General features: G+C 44.0%; 1 protein-coding gene across 1 annotated transcript; it reads left to right on the plus strand.

Moving 5' to 3' along the window:
• Positions 1 to 1,784: 1,784 nt before the first annotated feature.
• LOC123993922 (transmembrane protein 179B-like) lies at positions 1,785 to 13,658 on the plus strand. The gene is made up of 5 exons (XM_046296405.1): positions 1,785 to 1,984; positions 11,931 to 12,121; positions 12,224 to 12,361; positions 12,499 to 12,577; positions 12,743 to 13,658. Exons 1-5 carry the CDS (start codon positions 1,889 to 1,891, stop codon positions 12,875 to 12,877), a joined length of 639 nt encoding a protein of 212 aa, XP_046152361.1. The 5' UTR covers positions 1,785 to 1,888; the 3' UTR covers positions 12,878 to 13,658.
• The last annotated feature ends 3,712 nt before the right edge of the window (positions 13,659 to 17,370 follow it).

Raw genomic sequence — 17,370 nt, forward strand, 5'->3', positions numbered from 1 at the left:
GCGTGATCCTGGACAACAAACTGTCGTTCTCAACTAACATCAAGGCGGTGGCCCGTTCCTGTAGGTTCATGCTCTACAACATCCGCAGAGTACGACCCTGCCTCACACAGGAAGCGGCGCAGGTCCTAATCCAGGCACTTGTCATCTCCCGTCTGGATTACTGCAACTCGCTGTTGGCTGGGCTCCCTGCCTGTGCCATTAAACCCCTACAACTCATCCAGAACGCCGCAGCCCGTCTAGTGTTCAACCTTCCCAAGTTCTCTCACGTCACCCCGCTCCTCCGCTCTCTCCACTGGCTTCCAGTTGAAGCTCGCATCCGCTACAAGACCATGGTGCTTGCCTACGGAGCTGTGAGGGGAACGGCACCTCAGTACCTCCAGGCTCTGATCAGGCCCTACACCCAAATAAGGGCACTGCGTTCATCCACCTCTGGCCTGCTCGCCTCCCTACCACTGAGGAAGTACAGTTCCCGCTCAGCCCAGTCAAAACTGTTCGCTGCTCTGGCTCCCCAATGGTGGAACAAACTCCCTCACGACGCCAGGACAGCGGAGTCAATCACCACCTTCCGGAGACACCTGAAACCCCACCTCTTTAAGGAATACCTAGGATAGGATAAAGTAATCCTTCTCACCCCCCTTAAAATATGTAGATGCACTATTGTAAAGTGGCTGTTCCACTGGATGTCATAAGGTGAATGCACCAATTTGTAAGTCGCTCTGGATAAGAGCGTCTGCTAAATGACTTAAATGTAAATGTAACTACAATCCAGGTCATATGGTTCTGCTGTTAGATGAAGCACAGTGATAACACATTACGTTTTTCTATCTATACAAAATATTTGATATTGTATTCCCATTTGAACTTTGTTGGGATTTTAAATGGTTGAAAGTGCAGTAATAAAACATTTAGATGAAAACTAAATCAAACATCAGGCATTGTTTTTCCATAGTGTCACATTGGGAATTCAACAAACTTCTGGCTGTATTTTTGAGTGGTTGAATAAAGGTTGAATTCTCAGTGATCCACCCGTTCAACCCCCAGTGTTGCTCATCTAAGCAGGGGATTTGATTTGATCTCCTGTTATTTGTTCCTTTCATTATTGTGGTACCCAGCAGATATTGAATGTCTGAGACATCCACCTCCCGGTCGCTCAGGTTTAGGCTACATTGTGGAAAACAGAACATTTGTATGAAGTTAAGGTGTTTATATATATTTTTATTTTACTTTGAAGAAAATATTATTGGGATTAAAACTAGTAGTTTACAACCGTAGTTAAGCAACAGTTTAACTTAGCAAATCAGCAAAGAAAATTGTTCTGCTGACAAATGTTCTCTCATCACTCTGGAATACTTACAAATTAATCACAAACCGCCAGAGACAGACGACAGCTACTGCTGATGATGCGCGCACACACACACGCACACGCACACAAACACACACAGACAGACACACACACACACACACATTTTCCAGTCTCTCAGAGGAGAACAATACTAGAGGCAAAAATGGGCTTTGCATTTCTGTGCATGGAATTCTAAACTGGATAATGGTTATAGGGAATCCTGGTGGAGTCCTCGGGAGTCGGGACTCACATCTAATAAGACAACAACATTGTTAGATAGTCATAAAGCATTCCATCCCAATCTTACAATCAACCAATTCTAATAAATGCATTGCATTCCATGGCCACATTCAATTGCGGTTTATAATGAACAAAACGCTTGAATAGGTACATTGTTGCAACAAAAAAAAGTCAGAGCTCACAGTTAAGAGTGTCTCCATTGTAGACCTTTACGCACAATTTAACACGCTTGGAACGGACTGCGTTGTCCGGGTGCTAGAGTGTCCTCGATGGGTGTTATAGGATGGCTTTGCAGAGGTGTTCGTGATGGTGTTGCCGTGGCTGCTCGTTTTGGAGCTCGTACTTTACGCAGGCTGTTTCATCTGTGGAATAATGTCCGCTGCTTCTCTGACAATCATCCAGGTACGAATGCATGAATGTTTGAAATGACGGAAACTTTCAGCCGCCTATGATACATTCTAAACTTGAGAACTCTTTTTATCCCAACAATATCAATAGAAATGTATTGACAACATTTCCACACATAGCCAAGGCTACTGTCTGCTGTCACCCTCCTCAAACCGACGCTAGGCTGCTGGTAGGCTGCTCGATGTAAAGCATACATGGGATATGTTTTTATCGTCCTCTCAACGACGGGTCAAACTTTTAGCTGCTACGTCCGTTATGGGACTTTGCTACGTTATGATAACTTTGCTACGTCCGTTATCAGACTTTCAAGAAACTTTGTCCTATATTATGTTGTCTTTTCCTGCTTTTATCTCAGAATTTGCCACACATCCCAAAACATGGGGGCTAGCCTATAATGAAAAAAGAAATGAAATCAGCAGAGATAATCATGTGAAGTCAGTGAATATCATTGATGACTCTTCGCTAGGCCTACCGGCTTATACAATGTCTTAGTGGACTTCACCTAAATGCAAAATTGTTGCATGCAGTGACTTTGCAATAGATTAGGCTACAATTCCACATAAAAATACTACAGTTTACTATATAATACTATAGTACTTACTATAAAATTCTATAGTATTCTGTAGTATACTGTAAAATGCTATACTGCACACTGGAGTATCCCTTGATTGTGTAGTGCTTACTACAGAATTTTGTAGAATACTGTAGAATACTATACTGCACACTGTAGTTTCCTTCGATCGTGATGTTCTTATTATTGAAATTTGTAGTATTCTGTAGAATAATACACTACACACTGTATCGATATGCTCATATACAGTTGATGTCGGAAGTTAACATACGCCTTAGCCAAATGCATTTAAACTCAGTTTTTCACAATGACTTACATTTAATCCCAGTAACAATTCTTAGGTGACATTTCAGAATAATAGTAGAGAGAATGAGTGGGTCAGAAGTGTACATACACTCAATTAGTTGCCTTTAAATTGTTTAACTTGGGTCAAAAGTTTTCTGTAGTCTTCCACATGCTTTCCACAATAAATTGGGTGAATTTTGGCCCATTCATCCTGACAGAGCTGGTGTAACTGAGTCAGGTTTGTAGGCCTCCTTGCTCGCACATGCTTTTTCAGTTCTGCCCACAAATACTCTATACGATTGAGGTCCTATAGAATTGAGATTGGGATGGCCACTCCAATACCTTGACTTTGTTGTCCTTAAGCCATTTGCCACAACTTTGGAAGTATGCTTGGGGTCATTGTCAATTTTGGAAGACCCATTTCCGACCAAGCTTTAACTTCCTGACTGATGTCTTGAGATGTTGCTTCAATATATCCACATAATTGTCCTCCCTCATGATGCCATCTATTTTTGTCATGCAGGTAAAAGAGGACCCAAAAGCGACTTAACAGAAACAGAGTTTATTAAAGTCCAAAACGGAATAACAGAATTCCTCTAGACTTGTAGAGGGGAAACAACTGGAGAAGCGGCCACAGACTGCAGGTCGCTTCGGGTAGGCGCAGGCCGTAGTCGACTGAGACACCTGCTCACACGCAGCATCTGATGAAGGCACAAAACACGACAGGACAGGGTGATACACAATCACGGCAAAAACACGACAGGACAGGGCGAAACGCAATCACGGCATGGTGAATACAATACAAGGAACCGACGGAACAGGAACGGATCACAAAGGAATAAATAGGGACTCTAATCAGGGGAAAGGATCGGGAACAGGTGTGGGAAGACTAAATGATGATTAGGGGAATAGGAACAGCTGGGAGCAGGAACGGAACGACAGAGAGAAGAGAGAGCGAGAGAGGGAGGGGGAGAGAGAGGGATAGAACCAAACAAGACCAGCAGAGGGAAACGAATAGCATGGGGAGCACAGGGACAAGACATGACAATAAATGACAAACATGACAGTACCCCCACTCACCGGCGCCTCCTGGCGCACTCGAGGAGGAATCCTGGCGGCAACGGAGGAAATCATCGATGAGCGAACGGTCCAGCACGTCCCGAGACGGAACCCAACTCCTCTCCTCAGGACCGTAACCCTCCCAATCCACTAGGTATTGGTGACCCCGTCCCCGAGAACGCATGTCCATAATCTTATGTACCTTGTAAATAGGTGCGCTCTCGACAAGGACGGGAGGGGGAGGGAAGACGAACGGGGGTGCGAAGAAAGGGCTTAACACAGGAGACATGGAAGACAGGATGGACGCGACGAAGATGTCGCGGAAGAAGCAGTCGCACAGCGACAGGATTGACGACCTGGGAGACACGGAACGGACCAATGAACCGCGGAGTCAACTTACGAGAAGCTGTCGTAAGAGGAAGGTTGCGAGTGGAAAGCCACACTCTCTGGCCGCAACAATACCTTGGACTCTTAATCCTGCGTTTATTGGCGGCTCTCACCGTCTGTGCCCTGTAACGGCAAAGTGCAGACCTCACCCTCCTCCAGGTGCGCTCACAACGTTGGACAAACGCTTGAGCGGAGGGAACGCTGGACTCGGCAAGCTGGGATGAGAACAGAGGAGGCTGGTAACCCAGACTACTCTGAAACGGAGATAACCCGGTAGCAGACGAAGGAAGCGAATTGTGAGCGTATTCTGCCCAGGGGAGCTGTTCTGCCCAAGACGCAGGGTTTCTGAAAGAAAGGCTGCGTAGTATGCGACCAATCGTCTGATTGGCCCTCTCTGCTTGACCGTTAGACTGGGGATGAAACCCGGAAGAGAGACTGACGGACGCACCAATCAAACGACAGAACTCCCTCCAAAACTGTGACGTGAATTGCGGGCCTCTGTCTGAAACGGCGTCTAACGGTAGGCCATGAATTCTGAATACATTCTCAATAATGATTTGTGCCGTCTCCTTAGCGGAAGGAAGTTTAGCGAGGGGAATGAAATGTGCCGCCTTAGAGAACCTATCGACAACCGTCAGAATCACAGTCTTCCCCGCAGACAAAGGCAGACCGGTAATGAAGTCTAAGGCAATGTGAGACCATGGTCGAGAAGGAATGGGGAGCGGTCTGAGACGACCGGCAGGAGGAGAGTTACCCGACTTAGTCTGCGCGCAGTCCGAACAAGCAGCCACGAAACGGCGCGTGTCACGCTCCTGAGTCGGCCACCAAAAGCGCTGGCGAATAGACGCAAGAGTGCCTCGAACACCGGGATGACCAGCTAACTTGGCAGAGTGAGCCCACTGAAGAACAGCCAGACGAGTGGAAACAGGAACGAAAAGGAGGTTACTAGGACAAGCGCGCGGCGACGCAGTGTGCGTGAGTGCTTGCTTAACCTGTCTTTCAATTCCCCAGACTGTTAACCCGACAACACGCCCATAAGGAAGAATCCCCTCGGGATCAGTAGAAGCCACAGAAGAACTAAACAGACGGGATAAGGCATCAGGCTTGGTGTTCTTGCTACCCGGACGGTAAGAAATCACAAACTCGAAACGAGCGAAAAACAACGCCCAACGAGCTTGACGGGCATTAAGTCGTTTGGCAGAACGGATGTACTCAAGGTTCTTATGGTCTGTCCAAACGACAAAAGGAACGGTCGCCCCCTCCAACCACTGTCGCCATTCGCCTAGGGCTAAGCGGATGGCGAGCAGTTCACGGTTACCCACATCATAGTTGCGCTCAGATGGCGACAGGCGATGAGAAAAATAAGCGCAAGGATGAACCTTATCGTCAGACTGGAAGCGCTGGGATAGGATGGCTCCCACGCCTACCTCTGAAGCGTCAACCTCGACAATGAATTGTCTAGTGACGTCAGGAGTAACGAGGATAGGAGCGGACGTAAAACGTTCTTTTAGAAGATCAAAAGCTCCCTGGGCGGAACCGGACCACTTAAAACACGTCTTGACAGAAGTAAGAGCTGTGAGAGGGGCAGCAACTTGACCGAAATTACGAATGAAACGCCGATAGAAATTAGCGAAACCTAAAAAGCGCTGCAACTCGACACGTGACCTTGGAACGGGCCAATCACTGACAGCTTGGACCTTAGCGGAATCCATCTGAATGCCTTCAGCGGAAATAACGGAACCGAGAAAAGTAACGGAGGAGACATGAAAAGAGCACTTCTCAGCCTTTACGTAGAGACAATTCTCTAAAAGGCGCTGTAGAACACGTCGAACGTGCTGAACATGAATCTCGAGTGACGGAGAAAAAATCAGGATATCGTCAAGATAGACAAAAACAAAAATGTTCAGCATGTCTCTCAGAACATCATTAACTAATGCCTGAAAAACAGCTGGCGCATTGGCGAGACCGAACGGCAGAACCCGGTACTCAAAATGCCCTAACGGAGTGTTAAACGCCGTTTTCCACTCGTCCCCCTCTCTGATGCGCACGAGATGGTAAGCGTTACGAAGGTCCAACTTAGTAAAGCACCTGGCTCCCTGCAGAATCTCGAAGGCTGATGACATAAGGGGAAGCGGATAACGATTCTTAACCGTTATGTCATTCAGCCCTCGATAATCCACGCAGGGGCGCAGAGTACCGTCCTTCTTTTTAACAAAAAAGAACCCCGCCCCGGCCGGAGAAGAAGAAGGCACTATGGTACCGGCGTCAAGAGACACAGACAAATAATCCTCGAGAGCCTTACGTTCGGGAGCCGACAGAGAGTATAGTCTACCTCGAGGAGGAGTGGTCCCCGGAAGGAGATCAATACTACAATCATACGACCGGTGAGGAGGAAGGGAGTTGGCTCGGGACCGACTGAAGACCGTGCGCAGATCATGATATTCCTCCGGCACTCCTGTCAAATCGCCAGGTTCCTCCTGAGAAGTAGGGACAGAAGAAATGGGAGGGATGGCAGACATTAAACACTTCACATGACAAGAAACGTTCCAGGATAGGATAGAATTACTAGACCAATTAATAGAAGGATTATGACATACAAGCCAGGGGTGACCCAAAACAACAGGTGTAAACGGTGAACGGAAAATCAAAAAAGAAATAGTCTCACTGTGGTTACCAGATACTGTGAGAGTTAAAGGTAGTGTCTCAAATTTGATACTGGGAAGATGACTACCATCTAAGGCAAACATGGGCGTAGGCCTGTCTAACGGTCTGAAAGGAATGTTATGTTTCCGAGCCCATGCTTCGTCCATGAAACAACCCTCAGCCCCAGAGTCAATCAAAGCACTGCATGTAGCACCCGAACCGGTCCAGCGTAGATGGACCGACATAGTAGTACAAGATCTAGATGAAGGGACCTGAGTAGTAGCGCTCACCAGTAGCCCTCCGCTTACTGATGGGCTCTGGCCTCTTACTGGACATGAATTAACAAAATGTCCAGCAACTCCGCAATAGAGGCACAGGCGGTTGGTGATCCTCCGTTCCCTCTCCTTATTCGAGATGCGAATCCCTCCCAGCTGCATGGGCTCAGTCTCAAAGCCAGAGGAGGGAGATGGTTGCGATGCGGAGCAGGGAAACACCGTTGATGCGAGCTCTCTTCCACGAGCCCGGTGACGAAGATCTACCCGTCGTTCTATGCGGATGGCGAGAGCAATCAAAGAGTCCACATCTGAAGGAACCTCCCGGGAGAGAATCTCATCCTTAACCACTGCGTGGAGTCCCTCCAGAAAACGAGCGAGCAGCGCCGGCTCGTTCCACTCACTAGAGGCAGCAAGAGTGCGAAACTCAATGGAATAATCCGTTATGGACCGTTCACCTTGGCATAAGGAAGCCAGGGCCCTAGAAGCCTCCCCACCAAAAACTGAACGGTCAAAAACCCGAATCATCTCCTCTTTAAAGTTCTGGAATCTGTTAGAGCAATCAGCCCTTGCCTCCCAGATAGCTGTGCCCCATTCTCGAGCCCGGCCAGTAAGGAGTGAAATGACGTAAGCAACCCGAGCTCTCTCTCTAGAGTATGTGTGGGGTTGGAGAGAGAACACAATCTCACACTGCGTGAGAAAGGAGCGGCACTCAGTGGGCTGCCCGGAGTAGCAAGGTGGGTTATTAACCCTGGGTTCTGGAGGCTCGGCAGGCCAGGGAGTAACAGGTGGCACGAGACGTAGACTCTGGAACTGTCCAGAGAGGTCGGAAACCTGAGCGGCCAGGTTCTCCACGGCATGGCGAGCAGCAGACAATTCCTGCTCGTGTCTGCCGAGCATGGCTCCTTGGATCTCGACGGCAGTGTAACGAGCGTCTGAAGTCGCTGGGTCCATTCCTTGGTCGGTTCCTTCTGTCCTGCAGGTAAAAGAGGACCCAAAAGCGACTTAACAGAAACAGAGTTTATTAAAGTCCAAAACGGAATAACAGAATTCCTCTAGACTTGTAGAGGGAAACAACTGGAGAAGCGGCCACAGACTGCAGGTCGCCGGGTAGGCGCAGGCCGTAGTCGACTGAGACACCTGCTCACACGCAGCATCTGATGAAGGCACAAAACACGACAGGACAGGGTGATACACAATCACGGCAAAAACACGACAGGACAGGGCGAAACGCAATCACGGCATGGTGAATACAATACAAGGAACCGACGGAACAGGAACGGATCACAAAGGAATAAATAGGGACTCTAATCAGGGGAAAGGATCGGGAACAGGTGTGGGAAGACTAAATGATGATTAGGGGAATAGGAACAGCTGGGAGCAGGAACGGAACGACAGAGAGAAGAGAGAGCGAGAGAGGGAGGGGGAGAGAGAGGGATAGAACCAAACAAGACCAGCAGAGGGAAACGAATAGCATGGGGAGCACAGGGACAAGACATGACAATAAATGACAAACATGACAATTTTGTGAAGTGCACCAGTCCAGCAGTAAAGCACCCCCACAACATGATGCTGCCACCCCCGTGCTTCACTGTTGGGATGGTGTTCTTCGGCTTGCAAGCCTCCCCCTTTTCCCTCCAAACATAACAATGGTCATTATGGCCAATCAGTTATATTTTGGTTTCATCATACCAGAGGACATTTCTCCAAAAAGTACGATCTTTGTCCCATTGTGCAGTTGTAAACAGTACTCTGGCTTTTTTCTGGCGGTTTTGGAGCAGTGGCTTGTTCCTTGCTGAGTGGCCTTTCAGGTTATGTCAATATAGGACATGTTTTACTGTGGATATAGATACTTTGGTACCTGTTTCCTTCAGCATCTTCACGAGGTCCTTTGCTGTTGTTCTGGGATTGATTTGCACTTTTCGCATCAAAGTACGTTCATCTATAGGAGACAGAAAGAGTCTCCTTCCTGAGCGGTATGACGGCTACGTGGTCCCATGGTGTTTATACTTGCGTACTATTGTTTGTACAGATGAACGTGGTACCTTCAGGCATTTGGAAATTATTCACAAGGATGAACCAGACTTGTGGTTGTCTAAAAAAAAAATTCTGAGGTCTTTGGCTTTTGATTTTACCATGATGTCAAGTAATGAGGCACTGAGTTTGAAGGTAGGCCTTGAAACACATTGTCGTGGAAATGTCCTTTATTACCAAATCATGAGAAAGCAAACCACACACAAGTCAGAGTTATCATAAAGTCCATCTTTAATTATATGAGCTTCACCATAGCCCTGTGACTCTCAGATCAATTCAGTGTCCATAAATTAATTATCTGAGAGTGTCAACATAATGGCAACTGAGATCCTTTATAGCAAAGACACACCCATCTAAACTCACATGACAAATAACAGATCTTAGGAACATTACACAAAGAACCTTTTACCAGAAAAAAAGGAGTATCCTATAGCCAGACAGCATTAGCTATACATTATCCTTCAGTTTGCCCTCTTAGACAAAGTTCTTATCTCGTTCTTGGTATCATTTAGGACCAAAACATTACCTCATCCAATGGCATATATCAATTGTCAATTTCTAGATACTCCCATTAAAAGTGACTGGCACACAGACATTGTGGAGCCACCTAACTAGTTCCCCATTAATCACACCATCCCTTCACATGGTTTAGGAATAGTTAGACACATTCACAGATAAGACTAACCCGACCTCTCCCCTCTCTGGGCCCAAGTAACTTTCCCACATAAGCATACTATAAAAATGAATAAAACATCTTATTTATCAATGTTACCTAAATAATTCTGACTCTGCTACCACAACATCCACAGGTACACCTCCATTTGACTCAAATTATGTCAATTAGCCTATCAGAAGCTTCTAAAGCCATGACATCATTTTCTGGAATTTTTCATGCTGTTTAAAGGCACAGTCAACTCAGTGTATGTAAATTTCTGGCCCACTGGAATTGTGATACAGTGAATTATAAGTGAAATAATCTGTCTGTAAAAAAATGTTGGAAAAATTACTTGTGTCATGCACACAGTAAATGTCCTAACCGACTTGCCAAAACTATAGTTTGTTAACAAGAAATATGTGGAGTGGTTGAAAAACTCGTTTTAATGACTTCTACCTAAGTGTATGTAAACTTCCGACTTCAACTGTATGTTAAACCTGATGTGTTAATCTACTCTATGTCCTGCCCATTCCCCATCCCCCCATATCACAATTTGTGCCACTCATGACTGAAAAACCTACATGCCAAGTATATACCATATATTGTGTTCCCTACAGGTCATAGAAAAGAGCAGAAGTGTTGGACCTAATTGTGCAGTCCACAGTCCTACCTAAATACTGGTTATGGACAATTTGCTATTTTAATGTCGTTCAATAAGATTCCTCAAGGTGAAAGCCCCCCTCAAAAAAATATATATAATTAAAAATGATAATAAAACAAAAACACTACAATACTACAGTATTGTTTGCAAAAACACTACAGTGCATACTATAGTTAAGTGATAATGCCTGAGAAGCCGGTGTTTGAAGGATATATTGGCATGGGTGTTGTTAGGCCTGAGACGATATATATTATATATAAATATTACTATATATAAATATAGTAATACTAACGTATACTATATTTTTTCATGTGGGATTTTCATACAGATGGCAATGACTTTGAAATTAAATGTGTTGAGAGACAGGAAAATGAAACATGAGATCTACATTCAGAGTCCTCCCGACTGTTTCACATGGCCCAATGGCACCATATAATCGTCATCTAATGTCCTAAAAGAATATAACTATACATTTGTGCACATGAATGGAGGAATGGAATTTCTCAAGCATTCCTCTCCAAGTTGAATTAAGCTCTTCTGTGCTTCCCTACCCAGGCCAGGAAACACAGTGAGGTCTGTGTGTGACAGACCTCACTCTGTTTCCCTGCCTATTAAGGGATGTTAATTTGAGAGCATGTGTATCTCGCCATGGCTGACCAAGCTCTCTTGCTGTCCAGTGAAGATACTTGCCTTTGTTATAGGTTGTGTAAAGTGCATTAAAACCTCTTAAGGATCCAACTTTTTTTTCTTTCAATTTTCACCTAAAATGACATACTCAAATCTAACTACCTGTAGCTAATTTTGAAGTTTGTGGAAATGTGAAATTAATGTAGGAGAATATAACACATCAGATCTGGTAAAAGATAATTGTTGTTGTACCATCATCTTTGAAATGCATGAGAAAGGCCATCATTTATTATTCTAGCCCAGGCGCAATTTAGATTTTGGCCACTAGATGGAAGCAGTGTATGTGCAAAGTTTTAGACTGATCAATGAACCATTGCATACCTGTTCATAATGTTGTAAGACTGCCCAAATGTGCATAATTGGTTTATTAATGCATTTTCAAGTTCATAATTGTGCACTCTCCTCAAACAATAGCATGGTATTATTTCACTGCAATAGCTACTGTAAATTGGACGGTGCAGTTAGATTACCAAGAATTTAAGCTTTCTGCCCATGTCAGATATGTCTTTGTCCTGGGAATTGTTTTTGTTACTTACAACCTCATGCTAATCACATCAGCCTACGTTAGCTCAACCATCCCGCGCGGGGGCGGGGGGGTCACGACGACACTGATACCGTAGGTATCATTTCAATTGCATACTGTAGGATAGATGGTATACTGAATGCATCTGTATTGTGTCATGCAGGGCCACTTTACAGGGCAGTGCATTCTTTATGGGACTGTTGAGTACAACACATCTGGCCTGATCCTGGAGAACCCCAGCCATCCTTCCCTCTGTTACTTTGTGTCAGCCATCTCCGTGTCTGTGGCCATCTACTGCTTCTGCCTCACCATCTACTGGATCTACACCAGCTGTGTGGAAGAGGAGGTCAAGAGGTGAGAGACAGACTTTCCATGCCTAGTAGTGTGGCAGCAAAGCAGAAATTATTTGATTTGTTTTTTTGTGGACTTTCTTTACTTCCTGTCCTGCACCCCCAGGGAAAGACTGTGGCTGAATGTGACTCTGGGGGTGTGTATGAAGATATTGTTTTTCCTGGCGGTGTCAGGGTGTACCCTGAGGATCGGCAGGGACCGCCTCTGTCTGTCTGCCCTCCACAACGTGCCCTCCATAACCAGGTGAGATGGCTGCCTTTTTTCCCTGTCTTCTCCCGTATCACCTCTTCGCTCAGTGCCCTCTTGTTTCTCATACCATATGTGAAATGTGAAATATTGTATGCCATTCTTGTTCATTTGGAGGACTTCTTTCATTTCAGTTGTGAAGAAGCTGAGAATAAAACCTGGGTCAGTCCCTACAATGGAAGTCAGTTCTACACGGGATTGTATAATGCAGAGGTCTGTCCTGACACTGTGCATATCATAATATTAACTAACACATCAAAACATTATTGCCTTATCAGACCACAAGCTGCTTCAAAACCACAGATCATGTGTTGTCATTGTTATTTAAAGCCATGTATTTTATTCTTCATCTCTGCAGTCTTCTTTTGTCTTTCCCAGAAGTCCGTGTGGGTGAACTTCTTCTTCTGGGTGCAGATCGTGGTGGTGGTGTTTGTCCAGAAACGTCAGGGGTTAGGCTCAAGGTCAGAATGGAGCGTGTCTGAAACAGAGCCCTTCTTCCACCGTCCTGTCTGACCCTACCGACCACACCAAGCCAGATGGGTGCCATAATGGTTGTGTTCCTCTGCTCAGACATTGCTGACGAATGCCAGATCTTACAACACATACATAGGTATTTTGCGTATCAGCTAAACCATATGTTTTAGCACGTTATAGTAATCTGGTGCCCAACGGCACAGTCGATGACGTGGCACACAACCATTAGTTGATGCATGCAACGTCTGAGCAGGGCAACTCGACCAATGTGTCGTTGAATACAGGTCCCTGCATGCAACAACCTAGTTTTGTCCCAAGCTCAAGACAGGGATAACAGTGGGTCATAAAACCAGATGTACTAAATTATTGGTAATGTAATTAGATTCCACTGCAGTATGAAATAGTCTACCATACACATTTTACTTAAATGGGCTGAATTGGCCCCGACCCTGTCATATGGATAAGTCCTTTTATTAAATATGAAACTGAGATTCCTTTTGATAAAGCCACTCAGTACTGACATTAAAGGCAATACAACCTCTAATTTAGGCCATCAATGGGGTGCCCTAACTACAATGTGTTTTCCCTTTGGAAGAGTGGGAATAGTACAATTAACATTGGAGGTAACTTCTTCCATTTTTGTATACTTATCAGTTTAACCAATTAGTTACACAATTCAGTCACTTCCTGTTACATAAAATGACTTGCTCAATGTATACTGATTGATGTAACAGCTGTGAAAGTCAAACATTTCCTGTGTATTTCATGTGTTTTTGTCAAAGCAAAATCTGTCATTACTAAAATCTTTATTGATTATGAAGTCATTATTAATGAAGTACAGTTACATTGTTACTAGTTATTTTTTTATGAGAAAAAGGTTTGCAGATAAATAACAAATATTGTTCCAGATTCACTCCATCACAACCTTCATAAATGGCATTAACTACAGTAAGTCTCCATTCCCAACCACTGACACATGAAATAAATGTTTTGTCATACCCGTGGTATACAGTCTGATATAAGATGGCTATCAGCCAATCAGCATTCAGGGCTTGACCCACCCAGTTTATAAATGGCATTAACTACAATAAGTCTCCATTCCCAAACACTGCCACATTTAGTCCCTCCTCTCAACATCAATCCATCCCTCTCCTCTCTGCCCTCTTCTTTGCTCCCTCTCTCTCTCTCTCTCTCTCTCAATCTCTTACAGTTGCTTGCTGAGTTTGCAAGCTTGTCTTTCTTTTGCTTCAACGGCGACCTTGGTGTCCAGGAGCTGCTCCAGCTGCCTGCGTTTGTTAAACATGTCTAGCTTTGCTGCTTCTCTCTGCTGACCCAGGCCCTCCCTCCTCTGGTGAGCTTTCACTAGGGCCAACTGTGTGCTCTGCTCATGGCACTCGGCCCTTAGCCGCGTTGCCTCTGCCAACAGGCTCTACATGTTGTTCAAAACAGAATTCACCTGCTCCTGAGACATTGTACGGGCCGGGGTAAAGTGAAATATTGAAGGAAAATCACTGAGGATACACACACACACACACACACACACACACACACACACACACACACACACACACACACACACACACACACACACACACACACACACACACACACAGATCTGGCAACAACCAAAGTAGAGCATAAAACATCCTACTTGGATCTGCACTGAGGTGTAGCCTAGTGATTCAACACTATCTTAAAACCACTAAATATGAATAAACACTGAAATGTTCATGACAGCAGCAGCAGTCTGATTCATCAGCCCATGAGACGTCTGCAGGTAGCTTACTGTGGAGCTTATCTCTCCCCAGTGCTAGTAACGTCAGCTTACACATTTCAAACACTCAGACACATTTTCAACCACAAAAGGACAGTGTTACATTTGGCATCATAAGTGAAGCCAAAGTCATTTCTGGATAACACGTTGCATGTGACAATAAAACATTATATGTAATTGTAACTACCTGCATAATTGCATTATAATTACATTGTGGTTACCAAAGTTATTGCATAACTGCATAGTACCACGTTTTGCTTTCAGAGTTTAAACACTTTGCTCTGATTTATACAAACTCATAATACTGAATGTATGTCTATAATCTTGGAAGGGCCACTTACCAGTGTGAAAATGGTCACATCTGAAAATGGAACATGTGCTGCAGCAGTTTCTTCTCTCCTCTTCACCTGAAGGGTTTGTACCTATACTTAACAATTACTGGTAGATTCCCATGCAGCTGATGTGCAGACTCTCCTTTGTCATATGAAATGTGACCGGTGCCTAGCCCTTTAAAACGAGCTTAGGGTCAGCGGGAGGGACAGTAGGAGCCAAATGAAATGAGATTGGTTGCTTTGCTTGCATGCAGACAGTCATGCATGGATGTAGTGAGAACCAAAACCAACACTTCTAATTCTTTAAAAAATATCTATATATAAATCTGGTCACAATATGTAGGTACAACAACACTGGTTACAACAACAGTAACGGTAGACCTGATGGTATTTCAAACAGTTACTGTGCTAGAGGGAGATGTTATTTCCCATATACACCGGTAGTTTAAAATAAAATAGATTGCACTGTTATTCTCAGTCAATATAGAGAGCATTATTATCAGTTATCAGAACATGTAGATATATCCAGACTTACTTTATTTGTGCTTCTGTACCACCAACACCATCATAATCATCATGTTCATCAACAACAATCTGAATTTGTACTGGTAACACATTAGACACAGCAGAATGAATACATACAGGACTCTTTTTAAGATAAGGTGTGGTTTTAGAGTGCTGATGGGATTGAGTTGAGTCACCCAACACACTTAGTTGTCCGGTACCTCTGTCCTCGACCGTGTCAATATCTTCATACTTGTAAATGTTTACATGGCCATTCTTTGAAATGTCGGTCCACATTCACAACAATTTATCGCTTTATTGTTATTATTGTGCTGAATAATTTGTGCACCTACTGGCATGTGTGTATGCTGATTAGAGGTCGACCGATTATGATTTTTCAACGCCGATACCGATTATTGGAGGACCCCCCCAAAAACCCGATACCGATTAATCGGCCGATTTATTTATTTGTAATAATGACAATTACAACAATACTGAATAAACACTTATTTTAACTTAATATAATAAATCAATAAAATCAATTTAGCCTCAAATAAATAATGAAACATGTTCAATTTGGCTTAAATAATGCAAAAAGAGAAGAAGAAAGTATTATGTGCCAATATGCAATAAGTGCCATGTATGTGCCATGTAAAAATGTGTGCCATGTAAAAAAGCTAACGTTTAAGTTCCTTGCTCAGAACATGAAAGCTGGTGGTTCCTTTTAACATGAGACTTCAATATTCCAAGGTAAGAGGTTTTAGGTTGTAGTTAATAATAATTTATAGGACTATTTTTTTCTATACCATTTGTATTTCATTTACCTTTGACGATTGAATGTTCTTATAGGCACCTTAGTATTGCCAGTGTAACAGTATAGCTTCTGTCCCTATCCTCGTCCCTACCTGGTCTCGAACCAGGAACACATCAACAACAGCCACACTTGAAGCAGCGTTATCCATTGCTCCACAAAAGCCGCGGCCCTTGCAGCGCAAGGGGAATAACTACTCCAAATCTAAAAGCGAGTGACGTTTGAACCGGTATTAGTGCACAACCAGCTAACTAACTAGCCATTTCACATTGGTAACACCAGTCATTAGGCTGATGAAGTCATAAACAGCGCTGTGCTTGCGAAGAGCTGCTGGCAAAACGCACGAAAGTGCTGTTTGAATGAATGATTACGGGCCTGCTGCTGCTCAGTCAGACTGCTCTATCAAATCAGACTTAATTATAACATAATAACACACAGAAATACGAGCCTTTGTTCATTAATATGGTCGAATCCGGAAACTATCATTTCGAAAACAAAACGTTTATTATTTCAGTGAAATACGGAAACGTTTGGTATTTTATCTAACGGGTGGCATCCCTAAGTCTAAATATTCTTGTTACATTGCACAACCTTCAATGTTATGTCATAATTACGTAAAATTCTGGCAAATTAGTTCGCAATGAGCCAGGCAGCCCAAACTGTTGCATATACCCTGACTCTACGTGCACTGAACGCAAGAGAAATGACACAATTTCACCTAGTTAATATTGCCTGCTAAACTGGATTAGTGATTATGATTGATTATTTTTTACAAGATAAGTTTAATGCTAGCTAGCAATTTACCTTGGCTTCTACTGCATTCGCGTAACAAGCAGGCTCCCCATGGAGTGCAATGGTTAGAGCGTTGGACTAGTTAACTGTAATGTTTCAAGATTGGATCCCCTGAGCTGACAAGGTGAAAATCTGTCGTTCTGCCCCTGAACAAGGCAGTTAACCTACCGTTCCTAGGCCATCATTGAAAATAAGAATGTGTTCTTAACTGACTTGCCTAGTTAAATAAAAGGTATAACAAAAATAAAAAATAAAATATTTTTTTCTTCTAATCGGAAATAGCGATTTCCGATTGTTATGAAAACTTGAAATTGGCCCT

This window comes from Oncorhynchus gorbuscha, linkage group LG02, assembly GCF_021184085.1.
Source record: "Oncorhynchus gorbuscha isolate QuinsamMale2020 ecotype Even-year linkage group LG02, OgorEven_v1.0, whole genome shotgun sequence".
Classification (NCBI taxonomy): domain Eukaryota; kingdom Metazoa; phylum Chordata; class Actinopteri; order Salmoniformes; family Salmonidae; genus Oncorhynchus; species Oncorhynchus gorbuscha.